This window comes from Saccopteryx bilineata, chromosome 12, assembly GCF_036850765.1.
Source record: "Saccopteryx bilineata isolate mSacBil1 chromosome 12, mSacBil1_pri_phased_curated, whole genome shotgun sequence".
Classification (NCBI taxonomy): Eukaryota; Metazoa; Chordata; class Mammalia; order Chiroptera; family Emballonuridae; genus Saccopteryx; species Saccopteryx bilineata.
Window position 1 is genome coordinate 58,482,952 of NC_089501.1, and position 19,633 is coordinate 58,502,584.

At 49.0% G+C, this 19,633-nt stretch overlaps 3 protein-coding genes across 8 annotated transcripts in view; 1 reads left to right on the top strand and 2 right to left on the bottom strand.

Moving 5' to 3' along the window:
* Window positions 1-13,839, bottom strand: part of WDR27 (WD repeat domain 27) — a 123,704-nt gene extending 109,865 nt beyond the window's left edge. Inside the window, exons 1-7 of the mRNA XM_066248169.1 lie at window positions 13,721-13,839; window positions 11,034-11,133; window positions 10,544-10,937; window positions 8,733-8,925; window positions 4,736-4,877; window positions 3,126-3,250; window positions 42-155 (exon numbers count right to left, since the gene is read on the bottom strand). Coding sequence (XP_066104266.1) covers window positions 42-155; window positions 3,126-3,250; window positions 4,736-4,877; window positions 8,733-8,918 — 567 coding nt within the window. The 5' untranslated portion in view covers window positions 8,919-8,925; window positions 10,544-10,937; window positions 11,034-11,133; window positions 13,721-13,839. The remainder of the gene's footprint in view (window positions 1-41; window positions 156-3,125; window positions 3,251-4,735; window positions 4,878-8,732; window positions 8,926-10,543; window positions 10,938-11,033; window positions 11,134-13,720) is intronic.
* Window positions 13,840-13,970: 131 nt separating this feature from the next.
* C12H6orf120 (chromosome 12 C6orf120 homolog) lies at window positions 13,971-16,638 on the top strand. The gene has a single exon (XM_066248177.1). The coding sequence runs from the start codon at window positions 14,249-14,251 to the stop codon at window positions 14,801-14,803; it is 555 nt and encodes a 184-aa protein (XP_066104274.1). The 5' UTR covers window positions 13,971-14,248; the 3' UTR covers window positions 14,804-16,638.
* PHF10 (PHD finger protein 10) overlaps window positions 14,786-19,633 on the bottom strand; it is a 36,072-nt gene continuing 31,224 nt past the window's right edge. For all 6 annotated transcript variants that reach the window (XM_066248171.1, XM_066248170.1, XM_066248175.1 and 3 more), the window contains exons 10-12: window positions 17,343-17,451; window positions 16,884-17,072; window positions 14,786-15,869 (exon numbers count right to left, since the gene is read on the bottom strand). In XM_066248171.1, the coding sequence (XP_066104268.1) occupies window positions 15,784-15,869; window positions 16,884-17,072; window positions 17,343-17,451 (384 nt within the window). In that variant the 3' untranslated portion in view covers window positions 14,786-15,783. The remainder of the gene's footprint in view (window positions 15,870-16,883; window positions 17,073-17,342; window positions 17,452-19,633) is intronic.

The window sequence follows — 19,633 nt, forward strand, 5'->3', positions numbered from 1 at the left end:
AGTTCCTGTCTTACCTCCAGTGGTCTGACCCATCTCCGTACCTTAAAGCTTCTGTCCTCAGACACCGAGATGATGACATGTGGCCGCCAAGCACAGAACTCGGCTGCTGTCACAGGGCCCTGGTGCCCCTCCAGCTCAGCGAGCGTGGCCTGACTCTGCGGTGAAAGGGAGACCGGTGACGGCACGTCTGACCATTCCTCTTATTAAGCAGTTACCTTCTCTGTCGGGAGCTGATCAACGACTGCTGGCTGGCAAGGCCACAGCAGGAGAAGACCCACAACTGCTGGCTGACAAGGTCACAGCAGGAGAAGACCCACAACTGCTGGCTGACAAGGTCACAGCAGGAGAAGACCCACAACTGCTGGCTGACAAGGTCACAGCAGGAGAAGACCCACAACTGCTGGCTGACAAGGTCACAGCAGGAGAAGACCCACAACTGCTGGCTGACAAGGTCACAGCAGAAGAAGATCAAAAACTGCTGATTGACAAAGTCACTGCAGTGAAGACCAATGGCTGTGGGGTGACAAAGTCACTGCAGTGAAGACCAATGGCTGTGGGGTGACAAAGTCACCACAAAGGAAAGGCACAACAATACTCCCCCCTTTGACTTTTTGAATTAATCTGGCCTTATATCCCCCCTTTTCTGGGTGTGTGCTATTATTCGTAGCACAGGGATAATAGTACCGTGCTTTCCCTGTAGATTTATAGTAATTTCTTTGGAAATGAGACAGAAGGTGTAAGTTCCACAGAAAAGCCTGTAAGCCCCTTGAACTGGGCTCATAAACATAAGAGGCTGGCTATGATATCCCTTATAAAGGGTTAAGTTTGTAGAAGAATTTCTTCTTAATAATCATGTTAGAAAGAATAAAGTTAGAACTTAACTAGTGTATGAATATAGTAATGAATAAAGTTTAACTAGACATTAGAATCTTAGGTAAAGTGGAGTGGAGTGGCCTGTTGCGCGGCCTTGGATAGGAGTGCAGCCGGCTAGTAAAGAATGTTTTGTTAAAAGACTTGTTTTGTCACTGAAGGCAGTTGCTGGGCTTTTCTCAGTGATACGTTCTCATGAGATTTTTGTATTTGCCTAGAATAAGGAGAAGAATGTGGTGGGATTCATAGCAGCAGTAGCAACTAATGCCTTCTGATATTGTGTTGCTGCTAGCTATCTTGCAGATGCGCTCTATGTATCTTTGGGTGAAAGTTACTCTTGATACTATGTCAGTTTCTTATAGCAGGCCTTTTGTAATCCCGTGAAAAAAGAATTAGGACACTGCATGAACTCAAGGCCATTTGCCTGAGCAAGCGGTGGTCCTTTGCTAGTCCTTGATGATTTCATCTGCTATCTCTTTCTGCGCCCTTGACTCACAACAACAGTAAAATAGAGTTATTAATTAGTACTAATCTTTTAGAAGTTTGTACCAATACTGTTATTACTATTCAAGTTATTGTATAACTGCACTTTGAATGACTTACCACCTGACTTGTAGTTTATAGATATGAATTAACTGTTATCTGAAAATATGTAACCACAGTGAAACTAAAACAATGATGTATTCAAAATACCATGTGATTGTAACTTAGTGTGTGTGCATAAAAAGAAAGCTAGACCAGCATTTAGAGGAGATGCCTGGCAGTAAATGCTAACCAGAGAATAAAGAATTCGGCTCTCTCACTCGATTTTCGCTGACGCCGTCTCTTCCTGTGGGACCCCTGGATCCCCCCCGGGGCTGGACCCCGGCACTTCTCTCACAGAGAAGGGTTTCTATGAAACTCTACATCACTCCCTCTTCCAAATCTGCTGCTTATCTCTACATAAACCTAGGAGCCAGCATTCAGACAGCCAGGCACGAGCTTCCAGGGCCGGGTGAGCAGTGCTGGTAAAGGGGAGACTGAGGCTGACCTTCAGTAAAGCCTGAAGCAGGTATCGTCCACAAAACATCGACATGTTCAGAGTTCAGACACCAAGGGACCCGTGAGCCGTCCCAGAACGAGTGTCAGAGGACAAGGGACCCGTGAGCCGTCCCAGAACGAGTGTCAGAGGACAAGGGACCCGTGAGCCGTCCCAGAACGAGTGTCAGAGGACAAGGGACCCGTGAGCCGTCCCAGAACGAGTGTCAGAGGACAAGGGACCCGTGAGCCGTCCCAGAACGAGTGTCAGAGGACAAGGGACCCGTGAGCCGTCCCAGAACGAGTGTCAGAGGACAAGGGACCCGTGAGCCGTCCCAGAACGAGTGTCAGAGAACAAGGGACCCGTGAGCCGTCCCAGAACGAGTGTCAGAGGACAAGGGACCCGTGAGCCGTCCCAGAACGAGTGTCAGAGGACCCCCTAACCCAAGGACACTTGCCTCTCCATCTGTGGGGTCACTTACGATATTGACCTTTCCCTGGGTGAGCCTCAATCTCACAATTCCTGTGAGGCGATGTGTTCAGAGACAGAAGTGTGAGCTCTGTGCCCCAGACCCCTGGTACATGCAAGGCCACTGCCAGTGAATCACCAGGGAACATTTCATCCCTAGCGTCTTCTTAATCTCTGAAGTGGAAACAGCGAGCAAGGGAAGTCTCTGCAGGCAAGCAGCTGTTAACTGCACTCGCGCCAGCAGCCCCGGTCACCTGTCCCCATGGCACGTTTCAAGACAACCACAAATCCGAAGGAACAGAAAGCCCAGGTCCTGCTGCCTGACACCTGGTGCCACCGTCAGTGGCCTAAGAAGCCGCTCCATCGTCAAATACAAGACTGACTACGCACAGAACCTGGAAGTGGCGGCCTGTTTACTGGAACTAATCCCAATTAAGAAACAAATGAGAAAAGTGCAGTTCTTGACGGGGAGCGAATTCTGAGAGAAGAGGTAAACGAGGGACCGCCGGAGTGGAGACACCAGGACGAGGTTCGCTGAGCGTGTCGGTTTCCGGGACCCCGACTATCGATCTCAGGGACAGGTCCCCATGATGTGAGGGCGCCATCTCTGATCCCAGCGGCTTCCAGATGCCAGACAGTGCCACTCCTCTCCCCTCACACACTGACACAAAGTCGGCCCATCAAACACTGCTGCCAGCGGCAGGGGACCCTGTGCCCCCATGGGGTCCGTCGGCCTCGTGCCCCCAGCCCCCACGCGGGCCCCCCTCACCTGGACGTCCAGCACAAGGACTCTGCGGCCAGCGCCCACGGCAGCAACCTGGTCGTCGGGGCCACACCTCACACAGCGCACCTTCCCTGGATGGGCGCACAAGGTGAGCCCGCACGGAGCCAGACCTAGGGGAGCACAGTGGTCAGTGTGGGACCCAGGACAGGACACCGCATCCCGTGGGGCCGCCCCTCTGCGCTAATGCTGAGGACAAGGCTTTGTCAGGCGCCTTCGGCTCTCTGAGAGTATTAAAAACATTGGATATGAAAATGCTTCTGGAAATATACACATGGAATTGGCCAGATCTGGCCAGGAGCCTGTGAGGACCCTCCCCGCACAGCACCGTGTGAAGGGGGGGGGGGGGAATGAGCTTGTTCTAACCCCTGCCCCACACAGCCAAGCGCCACGCCCGCTCAGGGGCTCGGCTGCACTGCCCAGGGAGCGCGTCACCACGTGACCAAAGCCCCTGGACCTTCCGAAGAGCCACTTAAAAATAAGCTTGGGGAGCACAGCTCCTTCCAATCAGGAGATGTTTCTCTTTACAAGGATCTCAGCAGGGAGCAGGCGCCTGACGTGCGGTTCCCTGCACAAACACACATGTATGTTCTAGGCATGTACACACCGATGCATACGTACAGTGTGTGTGTAGGTATGTATGTGCTATGTACGTGAGTGGGTACTATACGTGTGCATGTTATGGTGCTATGCGTTTGTCTTTACATGCATGTATGTATATCTGTACTTACATGTGCAAGTGCGCATGTACTCTACATGTGAGTGTGAGATGTTGACTATAAATTAAAGAAGGTGGGATATAAACTATTGTGAGATGTTGACTATAAATTAAAGAAGGTGGGATATAAACTATTGTGAGATGTTGACTATAAATTAAAGAAGGTGGGATATAAACTATTATCTAGGCTTTTGTCTAAAATTATCTGATCCTAAGAGTAACTCTATAACTTCTGAACACAAGCGGTCCACACTAACTTTTCAACGCTGTCTGATGAGACCGACTACCCCCTCCCAGCACAGGGCTTGCCCTTGGCTCCTCAAGCAGGCCAAGCCCTTCATACCCAGGACCAGGCACGCTGGTCCCTCTGCCTGAAGTGTGCCCCTCACACAGCCACACCCTAGCCCCAGCCCCCATCAGCCCCAGCCGGTGTCACATCCTGGGCTTGCTGCACGGGAACATCGCAGTGACCTCGTTCACTCCACCCCTCACAACTGCTTACTTGTCTGCGTGTTTCCCACTCTGAGCTGTAAACTCACCCCATCTTCCTGAGGAAAGAATGTTTCCACCTGCCTACATTTTCGGAGTTCCACAAAAATCACAGGTTTCAAAGTAAGGGAAAAAAAATACCTAAGATTAAACCCACTGCGCTTAGGACATGGCCCTCACACGAGGCCACAGCCAGCAGGCCTGAGCTTCCCACCCAGGGCACCTGCCCCACATCTGGCTCCACTGCCCCACATCTGGCTCCACTGCCCCACATCTGGCTCTAAGGATACAGAAGTCAAACGAGGTCCCAAACCCCTTTATGTTACCAAGTACATTTAAGGATAAGCTGTTCCTTTTGTACATTTTTTTAATGTTTTAAATCTGCATTTACCTTGAAGCCTTCTTGCTCTGCACTCGTCCAGCCTCCACATTATAACACAATCTTGTGATGCGGAACAGACCAGAAGTGGAATCCCTGTATTTCCAAACGCCACAGCAGTAACTGGCTGATGGTGTCCTCTGAGGATCAGAAGCTAACACATTCACAAAAATATCATAGCTTAGAAAGAACAAACAAAATAAAATATAATCTTAAACCTAAGACATTAAAAGGACTGAATTTTCCAAACACATTTTCATATATTCATTTATTAAAATCCCCATGTGCTGCTAAATGATTCTCTCAAGCACTACCCTGCTGCTCAGTATCACAAGTGACACACACGAGCAGAAAGGAGAGCTCCCTCCACCCCCATAACCCGCTATTTCAAGAACAAGTGCACCCACTGCACGCAAGGAGAGCCAACAGCTGTCTGGAAGGAAAGACGAGAGGGCAGACGGAGTCGGGACGGACCGGAGCGCTTGCCCTGTGGAGAGCTGTGGAGCCGACATGTGGACACCAAGTCACAGGAGGCAGGCTGACACGAGGGCCTTCGCCAAGTTCAACCTAAGGACCAGGAAAGCACCCCGGCACCAAGCTCCCGAGGAGCATATCTGTCCCGAAGGGTCCAAGATCACAGAGAAGAAAACAGAGGAGGGGTCCCAGCATCTGAGGCCGCTTCTCCCTTAAGACATCGACCAAAGGCAACTTTCTGACAGTTCCAGTAAAGGCTGTTAAGAAGCTGAGATATTTGAGGCTAGGGGCACAAAAGTGGTATAATTAAATAAACCCATTTTTCAGGGTCATAAATAGAAGTGTCTTATCGGAAGAAGGGCAAAGAATTTTGCTTGACAAAGTACTTCTGAGAATATGGTCAATAGTCTTAAAGTTGAGGACTCTGGTTTTTTTTCTTTAAAACATTATGATGGACTGTAATAAAATTGTGCTATAAAAAAGAATACAGCCTACTAACAGGGAAAGGGGCATGCTGTGGAATGCCCTGGGCTTCGGGTACAAACCCAAAGACCAGACCCAACAAGCAAAAGTAAGTGGAAACAAAGCCCTCACAGGTAGTGACCCCCTCCTTCAAGGTCCCTTTATCCCCTACCTGGGACTGCCGGTGCCCTCAGCTAGCCAGCCATCGGAGCAAACAAATTCTCTATAAAAACTAAAGATCAGCCAGAGCCTCAAACTAGCTGCACATTTTTTCATATATAACACCTGACAACCCATCAAAACTAATCAGGTATTCAACGAGACAAGACCATCCAGTCAAAAACCAACAGAAATAAACCACAGAAAACACCCACAGGCCACCCAGATGGCCTTGAAACCAACACAAAAATGATTCAAGTGTTAGAATTACTAAATAAGGACATTAAAATAGTCATTGTAACTTTATTCCATGTTTAAAACACTAAATAGAAACACTGAATACATTCTTTAAAAGATCCAGGTCTACCTTCAAGAGATGAACACTAGAATGACACGAAAAACATGAAAGGGATTAACAGATCAGATGTTGCAGAAAAGGTAGATGATCTGAAGAGACCTATGTATATTAAATAAAATATATCAATAATAACCTAAAGCACCATGTCAAGATTGGTTGACTGGTGAACGCTACCAAACATTTTAAAATCCATGTAATTTATCTCTACCGGCTAAAAAAGAAAAATCACATGATCTTGTCAATAGATGTAGAAAAAGCATTTAACAAAATCTACCCATTCATAATCAAAGCTCTCAATATACTAAGACTAGAGGGGAACTTCCTCAACTTAATAAACAGTATCCACAAAAAATCAAAGCTTCCCCAACAAGATCAGAAATGAGGCAGGGATGTCCACCACTCCTTTTTATTATATTTAACTGGAAGTCTTAGCTAATGTGATAAATGTGCTCCCTTCAGGGAGGGGGGAGAGGAGCACTGATTGACAGGTGGAAGTCACCCAGCTGGATCCACTTTGTTATGTGCACTTAATGTCTGGGACACAGTTTTCTAAGTATTGTATAATTCACTAGTAAGAACTATAAGAAAGAGATCAAAAGAGATTAAGCTGGAGCTCTAAATGTTGACCTCTTAACTCAGGGGAGAAAAACCAAAATATAGCTTTCCCTCTATTAATCATAAATAGTTTCTACCATTAGCAAAGTGCTTGCCAGTGAGGCTAAAAGTTAAAGAAAAATTTCAAAGTAAATATAGTTCTGGCTCCTAAGTACTATACTGGCTATTCTCAAACTTCTGAAGCCTAAAAAGTGCAGGCAAAAATTATTCAAATGCCAACATATATTGATAAAATTTACTTTTTCATTTTCTATAATGAAACTTGTTTTTACTGAGTATTCAAAGTCATTAAATCAGCTTTAAAATGTAAATTCTTTACCCATTTACCACAATAAACTTCTTTAGATGTGTTAGTATTAAAAATCTAATGACCTGGCTGGTTGGCTCAGTGGTACAGCGTTGGCCTGGCGTGCAGGAGTCCCGGGTTCGATTCCTGGCCAGAGCACACAGGAGAAGCACCCATCTGCTTCTCCATCCCTCCCCCTCTCCTTCCTCTCTGTCTCTCTCTGCCCCTCCCACAGCCGGGGCTCCATTGGAGCAAAGATGGCCCGGGCACTGGGGATGGCTCCTTGGCCTCTGCCCCAGGCGCTAGAGTGGCTCTGGTCACGACAGAGCGACACCGCGGAGGGGCAGAGCATCGCCCCCTGGTGGGCGTGCCGGGTGGATCCCGGTCAGGCGCATGCGGGAGTCTGTCTGACTGCCTCCCCGTTTCCAACTTCAGAAAAATACAAAAAAAAAAAAAAATCTATTAAATTTCAACGTGTCTTGTATTAAGATAAACTTATTGCTCCTCATGTTCTTATTAAAGCGTTTTTTCAATAAAGTAATTCCAGTTTAAAAACCCATTACTGTGATGTTTCTGCTGTGTTGGCACCGCCCGCTCAGCTGCCAGCGGACCCCACAGAGGACCCCGGGAGCAGGGCAGGAAGTGGGGAGGGGCAGGAAGGAAGTGGGGGAGAGCAGGACTGGAAGCGGGGAGTAGCAGGACGGGAAACAGCAGGGCGGAAACGGGGAGGAGCAGGACGGGAAACAGCAGGGCGGAAGCGGGGAGGAGCAGGATGGGAAACAGCAGGGCGGAAGCGGGGAGGAGCAGGAAGGAAGTGGGGAGAGCAGGACTGGAAGCGGGGAGGAGCAGGACGGGAAACAGCAGGGCGGAAGCGGGGAGGAGCAGGACGGGAAACAGCAGGGCGGAAGCGGGGAGGAGCAGGAAGGAAGTGGGGAGAGCAGGACTGGAAGCGGGGAGGAGCAGGATGGGAAACAGCAGGGCGGAAGCGGGGAGGAGCAGGACGGAAGCGGGGAGGAGCAGGACAGGAGGCGGGAGGAGCAGGACGGGAAGCGGGAGGAGCGGGACAGGAGGCGGGAGGAGCAGGACAGGAAGCGGGAGGAGCGGGACGGGAAGCGGGAGGAGCGGGACAGGAGGCGGGAGGAGCGGGACGGGAAGCGGGAGGAGCGGGACGGGAAGCGGGAGGAGCGGGACAGGAGGCGGGAGGAGCGGGACAGGAAGCGGGAGGAGCGGGACGGGAAGCGGAGGAGCGGGACAGGAGGCGGGAGGAGCGGGACGGGAAGCGGGAGGAGCGGGACGGGAGGCGGGAGGAGCGGGACGGGAAGCGGGAGGAGCGGGACGGGAGGCGGGAGGAGCGGGACGGGAGGCGGGAGGAGCAGAACGGGAAGCGGGAGGAGCGGGACGGGAAGCGGGAGGAGCGGGACGGGAGGCGGGAGGAGCGGGACGGGAAGCGGGAGGAGCGGGACGGGAGGCGGGAGGAGCGGGACGGGAGGCGGGAGGAGCGGAACGGGAAGCGGGAGGAGCGGGACGGGAGGCGGGAGGAGCGGGACGGGAGGCGGGAGGAGCGGGACGGGAAGCGGGAGGAGCAGAACGGGAAGCGGGGAGGGGCCGCCTGGGCCGGGCTGTGTGGACCGGCAGGAAGCGCGGAGCGTCCATACCTGGTGCGGCGGGTCCCGGGTGCTCCACACGCCCAGCGCGTCTCCGTCCACAGGGAAGGCGCAGAGCGGCGGGCAGCACGCCAGCTGCACGTGCGGGGCAGGCCGCGCGGATCCCAGCAGGTACCTCTCTGTGACGACGCCGCCCTCCCAGCTGCTGCTCGCGGGGAAAGCACGAGGTTCTTCCATCTTCCAGCTGAAAGCACAAGGCCGCAGGCGGTGGGCACGGCGCTGGCTCACGAGGGCACCGCCTGCTCACGGCTTGGCCTCCCCACCCCCCAGGACAGGAGGGGGAGGACCGAGGGGAGAGCGCGGACTCAGCCGGGAAGAAGCAGGCTGGGTGGGAAAGGCCGCAGTCAATGCCCCCCAGACGGTGTTTATCAGGGGTCTCAGGGGCTCTCGCCCCCACGAGCTTCCTCCAGGTCCTCCGCTGATTGGTTGGCCGGGGGAGGCTCGCAGTCCGCGGAGCTGATGCCGAGGTCAGTTGTACCGGGTTTTGCTGCTTCTCTGGGCCTGAAGCTGGAACAGCTGAGGTCAGGATGTCACCTCCAGGGGTTCATGCTTAAGGGCTGATAGTTTTGCCCATAGGCACGGGGCTCTTACCCTGGTGACCCTCTGCAACTCGCCCATCCTCCTGCCCCGCCCCTGCCTGTCGACCTGCCCACGGCAGGGGTCCGCCCCCACACCTGACCAGGAGGACCCCTCAGAGCACTCTGGAACTGCAGCGTGATCCACCCCAGAGAACCTTCACAGACAGCGCTTTATGCAGATGTTGCATTAGCCCTGCCGTCCACCAGGGTGGGCCCCACCTCACACCTCATTCTGGGCACTACATACACCCGAACACTCAGACGCGGGACTTGGACAGTAAGTGGTGAGAAAAGGGCCTGTCTGGTCACCATGCTGGTCAGGTTCATACAAGAAACCTGAGGTTCTGGTGATCATGCTGGTTAAAGAACAAAATTAAAACGTGTGTTGAATATGTTAAAGCACGTTCTCCTCCAGTTCACAAACTAGGTTTTACTACAATTGCAAAGACACAGCAGTGAGCTTCACATTAAAAAAAATAAATGTTTCAAAGCTCCCATGATCAGCTTTACAGATTCTATTATGTAAAGTGAGTGGTGTCTGCACAGTGATGGGTGGCATTGTCCCAAGTGCAGGCACTGCAGTGACTGGCTCCTTCCACTGTTTCTCCAAAGCAGAAAATGTCTTAAGAAATGAAAGACTATATCAAAAATCTTAATTTTCTCAAAATGTTTAAGAATCCACACATCAAATTGTAATTAAATGTTATTTAACATAAACTGTCTTCATCACGTCTAAAATCTCTACAGAATTTAGCACAGTAATAGAAAATACAGTATTTCTAAGCCAACTTTACAGTTCATAGATCACTTTCATAGACATTAACATGCACATTTGTGTACGTCAATAAATACATGATATAATTTTCCAATAACCTTTAACCCTTTGAGTAGTACAAACATTCATGTATGTCCTGCCTTCTGACCATCCAGAGTACAATCGATTTTGAAAATATGTAAGGCAACATTTAAAAAGGCAAATGTATGTTATTCTTGTTTCCATAAATTGGTTGTCAAACAAACATGACTTTAAGTTCAGAAAACTGTAACTGGAACTAATTTCATTTTTTTAAAAAGAAAAACCTCACTCCTGAGGGTCAGCGAGCATGAAAAAAACTCACTCCTCAAAGGGTTAAAGTTGTTATATTTTCCCCATTTTACAGGTGACAAAATCACAGCGGCTTGCCAGTGACCACAATGGTCAGTGGGATCACCACCCAGACTCACGTGTGACTCTGCCTCAGAGGCACCTCCTCCACAGGACACAAGAATCAGTACCCAGATGTCCCTGGCTCTGGGGCAGCACCCATGCAAAGGGAGGCCCGCGGTCACAGCCACAGATCTGCCTGGCATTCCTGCTGCCCGCGGTGGCCTGGCATCTATGCCGAAGCACACAGCCAGGATTCAAGTTCAAAATGGCTTTGATCAAACCCCAAGGGAACTCCTGGAGCCCAGGCAGGAAGAAAACCCCACTACCTGCTCCTGCCGCTCTTCCCGCAGCCAAAACCCCTTTATTGCTTGGTGAGTTAAAATTTGAGCTGAATCAGAATGTAAAATGTCTCCCCTCCTTCCAGCCTGGACCCCATCAAGGTGCACCGGGAGGAAAGTGGAGCAGCAGGACCTGTAGTGAGAAGTGCCCGAGGGTCAGGGTCCCATCGCCTGGTCTTGTGTCTGTGTCCGGTGCTGGGGTCCCAGAAGGACAAAGGCTTGCCCTCACCTTTGGAGGTCCCCAGGGACCTCACACAGCACACTGTTTCCACACTGGCTCTTTCTGCTGGTTCCCTGCTCCTGATCAGTCCTCTTGGGCACGGCTCTTTCTAGAACAATGGAAAAAGGGAGTTCCATGGCAAAAGATAAATGGAGTCCAATCCCGCAGAGCCCCTCGTCCTGCTGAGACAGAAACACGGAAATCCTCTGCTCAGTCAACATGTCCCTTCCAGGAAAGCACTGCTGGCCCTCCTTCGTCACCACTCCTGCCTTGTGGAGGCGGAAGAGCTGGCCCAGCCCGACACGTTAGAAGCAGGTCCTTGTTACCCACAGCCCAATTTGGAACCTTCTCCAAAATCATGTCCTAGTTAACACCGTAATTAATAATTTAATATGTTGGGACAATGGACTCTTTTCACTATAATTAACTGAAAAATATCTCACCACCAGCACAGAACTGTAGATAGCAGAGTCAAAAGCTGCGAGACCTCCAAACCGTGACACTGAATTCTGGGGGCATGAGAACAAATTCAGGAGGTGACAGCTCAAGAGTCCCATCATTCAGAGTCAAAACATTTGGTTAAACTCTACCCTGCAATAATCTGGAAAACAGACGCCAGGCTCGCTGGTCCTGTGGACTGGGGGAAGTGGCTGAAGTCAGTGTTTGTACCCAACAGGCAAAACTGGCTTAAAAAAGAACTGCCTGGTGTGCAAGCAGAAATGCGTGACAATAGAAAAAGTGCCCAGACGCATGGGGACTTCAGGGTGGAAACTTCTAGTTCTCTAGATGTTGCAGTAAGGGACAAAGGGCCATCATATAGCCTTCCAGAAAATATCAGATCAAGGGTGATGACTTTCCCAGCTCGTGGCTGAGCTCCGACCAAGGCCACAGGGACAGGGAGTCTGTGGCCATAAGACACATCGGTGTCTTACAAATCTGGTCCACGAAACCCTCCCGTACACGATGCTTCCTTCTCTGCCTCATCCATTGCTTAATGCCAAGGATATGCCTGGCCTAAGAAAGAGGGAACCACAGATGAATGAGGTCTCTTGATTCACAGCCTGAAGAAAGATGCCTAAATTGTTGTAGCCACACAGGACCACGTGAGAAGTAACCGTGTTATCTGTTGGGGCTGTTTGCTTCTGCATTATCCTACCCTCACTGATATAAATGGTTAAAAACAGTATGTGCAGAACAATTAAAAATGCAGAGAGAATAGTTACACTTGTCCTCCAGGCCACCTCTTCTTGCTGTGTGTCCCAAGGCACAGCCAGTGTAGGAGTCTGACAGGTAAGAGCATGTGCACAGGTACCAGTTAGAGAGGGTGCGTGCAAGTTATTTTCCAGTGAGATTCTGGTGTATCTATGACTATGTAAGCATGGCAGGAAAACGTGGTGACAAGTAGCTACCAGAGAGATCATCGTTTTTAAGTTACATCAGAAAAAACAACCAGACAACAATCCCAGATCACTGGAGCCTGCACATTAAAGAGCCTTTCATTGATACAGAAGCAGTACAGGTGAATTATACAAAATTAGAACATCCATACAAGGAAAAACCATAATTATTCTCTACTATTCAAGCAGCGACCTGTAGGAAAACGGCTGAGAGCTTCAACTGTAGCCTTGAGACAAGTCTTTGGTGTGGGCTTGAGAACACCAAGTCCTGTGGAGGCAGAACGCTGCGGTACTGTGATTGTTTATAGGAAGCAGCAGATCCCTGTAGCCATTTTCCTACATGCCTGGGGGCATCCGCTGGTCATCTTTCTCTGCACCTGAATCCATTGTACACTAATTTGACCCAGGCTCTACTAATCTGCTTGATGAGCAAAGAGACCAATAAATACGAAGAGGCTGCAGCGACCCGGGCTCTCAGTCCTGGGGGCTGGGAGTCCCCTGTACCCATCTTTTCTCTATGTTGTGTTTTCTTAGGTCCTGCAGCGCCTACCTTTCGTGCACAGGCACTGCTGAGCTGGTCTGGGCAGAGACCCACTAATGCCAAAGACCAGTGTCACCCAGAGGCAGCTTCCACCAATTGCAGGCCAATCAACCCAAAGCAAATAACCAGCCTAAGGCTGACCCACCAGCTTCACGCACCGCGTGTGACTGCAAATGTGACAACACAAGTGTTCATCCCCACTCGTGCCACCTCCCTCAGCGTCCCAACCGACCCACGTGGTCTGTAGCAACTTGGGGTCAGTGCATGTGTTTAGTGTTTACACCAAAGCGATTTAAGCAGGTTCTGAAACAAACACAAACACTGCAAGCAACACAACGGTGTGACGGTATCTTGCACATCGCACTTCCTCGGGGAACTTCCCTGGGAAGCTCGTTCCACAGCCGGGGTCCGTGAACATCAATTCCGTATCAACACCTAGGTCCTCAATATAAAGACAACCCCGCGCAGAGCATCGCCCCCTGGTGGGCGTGCCGGGTGGATCCCGGTCGGGCGCATGCGGGAGCCTGTCCGACTGCCTCACCGTTTCCAACTTCAGAAAAATTTTTAAAATTTTTAAAAAAATAAAAAAAGACAACCCCGCTGAGGACGCTTTCAGGAGCATTTCAAAAAGTACTGTATTCTTGAGAGGAAGAGAGCAGCTACAGGCGCCCGAAGAACGTCCCTCAGCGCACGCGCCGCCCACCTGGGGACGCTCAGCTCGTGTCCGCACAGGGGCCCTCGGCACACCTGCCTCTCACCTGAGGACCCGCGAGCTGGACGGGGAACCACACTGAGCACCCCGGAGAGGCTGGAGCTGGCGCCACGCCCCTTCTCGTCGCCGTGGTTACAACCCAGCGCTCCTCAGCGTCACACCCTCTCCCAATCCTCGCGAGAGCCAAGTCCCGGATACTCCCCACTTCCGGGAATTCCTCGCCTCCGAGTCCCACCCACACCCTGGTCTTGCCTCACTTCCGGCTCCGCCTCACTTTCGGCTCTTCCGGCGCGGCCGCCTGGCCCCGGCCCCGCGGGGAGTGGTGGTGGGTCTTGGGGAGGAGGCCGGCCCTGCCCTCTGGCTGCCGCGCGCTCTCTCCTCCGCCCCGCGCCCGCCCCTGGCCGACCCCCGCCCGCGAGCCGTCCCGCCGCCTGCGCTGCCTCCGGGCCACCGCGGCCCGTCGCACTCGGCCCGGCCTCCGCAGCCGCCCGGCCCCGTCCCCCCGGGGCCGCCGAGGTCGAGGCTCCCGGCGCGCGGCCCCGAGCTCCGCAGGGGGCAGGACGAGTCCCCGGCCATGGCCGCGTCCTGGAAGGGCGCCCTGCTGCTGCTGCTGGCGGCGCAGGCCGTGCCCCGGGCCGGCTGCGCGGAGGAGGAGGAGGTCCCGGCCGAGTGGGTCCTGCTGCACGTGGTCCAGGGCCAGGTGGGCGCCGGCAACTACAGCTACCTGCGGCTGAACCACGAGGGCCGCATCGTGCTGGCCATGCGCAGCCTGCGCGGCGACGCCGACCTCTACGTGTCCGACAGCACCCTGCACCCCAGCTTCGACGACTACGAGCTGCAGTCCGCCACGTGCGGCCGCGACCTGGTGGCCGTCCCCGCGCACTTCCGGCGCCCCGTGGGCATCGGGGTCTACGGGCACCCGTCGCACCGGGACAGCGAGTTCGAGATGAGAGTCTATTTCGACCGAACGGTCCAGCGACACCCGTTCGGGGACAGCGCCTATGCGGATGGCGCGGAGACGAGCCACCCGCACGCTTACGACCCCGAAGGGGCGTCGCAAGAGGAGGAGTCCGTGCTCTGGACGATCCTGATCAGTCTTTTGAAACTGGTACTTGAGATTCTGTTCTGATGTTTGAACCCACGCTGGAGTCGAACACTGTTCATCTGTGAAGGTGATGGCAGCTCGCTGTGGATTCGGCGGCCTGCACCTGGCTGGAAACTTGTGACCTTTTCTAGTTGGGGAATATGGAAAATAAAGCCATCCAGTTTTGTTACCTCAGTTAGCCCGACATAGGAAACGCAGGTAGCTCGATATTCGTTTTCTTTTCAAGATCAGAATTCCTGTGAAAGGAGTACGCGCAATAAATGTTTAAACTTCAGCTCGTCAGGTGACTGTAAGGATTGCAGTAATTTAGGTTTATATAAATCAAAATAGAGCAACTTTTTATGCAGCCACACAGATCCGATTTAAAGACTGATACACTGTAACTTGACTCGTTAAAAGATTCTAGATGACGTTACAATGTGTAAGCAAGTCTCGATACAAAGCTGTCTTCATACTTGCCAGATCAGGACTAAAGCCCCACACCCACCCCAAGGAAGAAGGGAACCACCCACCCCAACAGGTGTTCCTGTGCCAGTTAATGATAATTCTAAACCCAGCTGCTGCTTATCACATCAGTTGTGTAATTTGATCAACTCGGACTACCTATGAAGATTCTTCCATTACTAAATAATTTTGTTATGATTCCTGCAGTAGGCCAGAAACAAGATAGATTAGGAAAATTTCATGAAAATAATAGTAACTTTCAGGCTAGTAGATAAAAAGTATTTTAAATAAAGTTGCCTAATATTTCCACTGAACTTCTGAAGAAAGCCAAAGTCCTCAGATTAAAAAAAAACCTTTTAAAAGATGAACTATTTCTCTGCCTGGAATGGGTTCCCCAATGTAAGAGTAGCTTATAACAGAAATGAATCAACTTGCAAATTCTAAGCACATATTTAATTTCAAAAATCTTTTATTAGCATAAAAATGAGAATTGTAATTAAATTGGCACCAAATAACTCACTTAAGTGGTATTACATAAGTATTGGGGGTCAAAATCTACTTTATCCCTCTTTGCTGTTTTTGCCCCTTCTGCCCACTTTCCTGGGTGTTGGGGGAGCTCGCTGACAACAGTCACAAATCCAGCGACCTAGGAGAAAAATTGTTAGTTAATATAGAATGAAATTTAACTTTCTTAGGACTGAATTTTAAACCCATTTAGTTCTCCTTCCTTAGCTATCTTTAATGATATTCCTCTGTGGACTTGTGGTGGGAAGGACACTCTGAATTCCTTAATTTAAGGAGAAAAATGTAAACTTAAGGTAACCAGTGTAATCAATGCCACATGAAATTCAGGGCGGGGTTTATGGGCAGAACAATGCTACATGATGATATGGACCTTTAAAAAATTATAATTCTTAATGAAATCCAAACACTACCATATTCACAAAGTTCTAACACAAACCCTGCTGTCAAGTCTGTTAACTGAGTTTCAACTGCTTGCAGCCCTCTGCTCTGCTGCTCACTGGCAGCTGGCTGTCGGGCCCTGTCCGGTAGGGTCTGCACAGCGTGATGAGCTGCACTACACACTTGACCTGAGTCTGCAGAACTACAGATAATTATTTAAACGTTGCTTCCTTCTTAGTGACTCCCGGGAAACTTAGTTCTAGGCCTTATTTTATAAAGCATTATCTATAGTGTTAACTATGCAAATAATTCTGAAAGTACAGTTATGTGTGTAATGTTTTCAGTCCAGTACTATGATTTATTCTTCAATTTTGTTTTTGTTCTGTAGTTACCTGGAATTGTTACGCTGCCTCAATTGACAGTCTGGTTTAATGTGCACAAAGGCACAGCACTCATTTTGTCATTATTTCTATATCGATGGCATAGAAATAAAATTAAGGCTTTGAAGTAAATTGATGCTGTTGCTTTTGCTGTTTAGTAGAAAAACAGTGGCTCGTTCTATACATTGAACTCTACTTCCAAACTCAGACTAGGCACCCTGACCTCTTTGTCCCTTAGGAGATGCAGGCAAAAAAAGCAGGTGGATGTGACCCAGGTGGACACAGCACAGGCCTTTCATGTCACCTTGGTGTTTATGCCGCCTTTAAAGTGCTGGGAGAATCCCCTTGAAGGTAACAGTCCTTTTTGTGATCTTTACCTGATGGAATAGCACCAAGGCCCACACAAAAAGTGTGATAGCCTCTGTCACACACATCACAGAACATCATTTCCTCTTCATGGTGGGGCTGTCCACAAATAATGCAAGTTTTACATTCCATACATTGCCATGGGTAGGTCTTAATGACAGAAACAAGCTCCATGGTCATGTCCAGGCAAGAGGGATGCCCTAAACCAAAACCAGTGTTAGTAGGGTTCACCAATTCACACAGGAATTTTTAACTTAATATGGCGTAATAAAGTGCTAGTTGCTTTGTAATTTCTCAAGAAGGTCTACAACGTTTAATCCCCTAAGAGAAATGAAAATACAGAGTTGGAGAAAAGCTATGGACTTAATCTATACCTTACAAGTTGCCCTGTACTATGGGATAATGAGTCTCTGGAAGTCCAGCTGACAGGTAAACAAAGAGGTGGTCAGAATGGTGAGACGGATACTTACCACTGTTTTCACACTGGGAGCAGTGTATAAGTGGCTCAGGCTTCCCTTTCTTGTTGGACTCCTTACCCTTCAGACAAATTCCACATAGAGCATTTGGAATGACCTTTGGCTGGAAGGGTAGAAGAGGGCTATAAATTCATGCCAGAAGAACTCACTATGGGTTCACAAGGAATGCTGTACTGTACTGCCTGCCTTATCTTTACTTTTGGTAACTTGCTAGTGAGGAGCTCTTTTTAAAAGACATAATTTGTGCTTTCAACATGCAATGGCCTACTAAGCCTTAGCCTTCATTTTAAAATTCTGTTAACGGAGATCTCATGTTAGGATTCCACGTAGCATTCTTCACGCCCTACCTGCACAGTAAGATCTGTATAGTGAACAAGGACGACGACTAAACACAATGTCAAAACGCACTATTAACTGGAAGAGAAAATCCAAGTTCCCAATGACCATTATACTAAATTAGGCTTATTATAAAATACCCAGTTTTAAGTAGTTTATATATTGGTTTTGTTTAAGCACTGATACTTTCCAAAGTTGTAAAACTAGATCTATAAATTCTAACCTACAAAATCAAGGTTTTAACATTCTTAATTGAAAGATGGCTCATGCAGACACTGTCATGTGCATAAATGTTTGTGGAAAACCGAGTTGTGAGATTATTCCATTCGTATATGTAATAAATTATTAATAAAATAGCCCACACTTAAGGAAAATGCATTCAGTGTGAGATACAAAGTTTTCAGACAAATTATAAAAAAAACCTTATATTTTGAGTACCATTCATTTTTCATAGGAAAAACACATTCAGACCAGTGAAGGTATTTGGACTTGAAAAAGAACTTGGCAACACATGGAAAAAACAAAGGAAAGACTCCCTGCACCTACAGTCACCGGAGCGGGGAGCACAGGTGACCATCCCGCCTCGGCCAAAATGCAGTGACGCTCGTCCATGCTCTGAACACATAAGTAACGGGAGAAAGCGAAGAGGACGCTGTCCGAGTGTGACACGGGGCCGAGGGCACATACATATAAACGGGAGGAAAATTACTTTAAATAGAATTATTAAATTTGTTTTATTCCAATGTAGCCAAATGTGTCTTACAGTTCCCTTTCCTAAGTTACTGAACCAAAGAGAAGCCTAAACAAACTCCAACTTTGTATTTAGCTTTGGAATGTCTCACTGCCACCTTCAAAACCTGTTGCCTACGCAATTGTTAATTCTTTCAATGTTTCTACTTTAAGTTATCTTTCTTTACAAAAGATGACAGAGGCATTCAAAAATAATTTTTGGCTTATTTATTTTAAAAAGTCAACCTTATACATAAATATAATAAAAACAGTAACTAAACAATCACAAATATCTCTACAAAATAATAAATATCATGGAAGTAAAACATACATATAAAATTTACCGTGAACTAATCTACATCTCCTGTGTGAGAATCTGTATACCCTGCTCCCCAACAAAAGGATTGAGTCACATGCTGAAACCTTTTCAGTCTTGAGTGTGGTTACCTTCTGTTGTCACTGCTACATTCTAAGCGTAAGGTTCTGTCTTTTCCTCTACCGCAATAAAAATAGCTAGGAAGTGCACTTCTAGGATCCAAGTTCTAGTTCGGTTATGGTCAGGTCTGTAACTGCCATAATTTACAGCAGAAAGCTACCCCTCGATCCACCAAAATAAGAAAGATCTTTTGGTTACATTACCTTTACTAAATGTAAAAGATACACTTATTTAATACTTGTAGTTTAAGTTAGGTACTGGCATACTAAGTATTATAATATCTTCCACTAAAATCAAGAAAATAACCACACGATATTAAATTCTAAAAAGAACTCATAGAAGCTCCTTTACAAAAGTCAAAAAGAATAAAACATAAGCCTAGCCATTCACATTCTAGATCAAGTTCCACAATCATTAAAAATACACGAGACACCTATGATAAAAGGGACGCCAAGAAAATTCTAGGCTTAACTTCCAAGCTTAAAATCATGTTTTGTTAAACCACTTACAATTTCCTTACCCAGCTGTCTTCATCTTGATGAAAACAGGGAGAGACGGGTGGAGGGAGAGGAGAGAGGCAGAGAGCGCGCGAGTGCACTTCCCAGCACTTCCTGAGGCCCTGCCGGGGCTCAGTGTAAAAATGTTTTGTTCCTGCAAGCGTTCTGCACTCTACGAAGCCACACTGCCCACACCAGGACGAGGTGGAGCGAGCGGCAGGCACTGGCTGGGAAGCCAGTCTCAGTACGCTGTGGACTTGGGGACAGAGGACAGGAAGAGCGAGCAG

Bases quoted from the DNA above. Each gene is read 5' to 3' on its own strand.
- C12H6orf120 (XM_066248177.1), top strand. From the start codon at position 14,249: ATGGCCGCGTCCTGGAAGGGCGCCCTGCTGCTGCTGCTGGCGGCGCAG.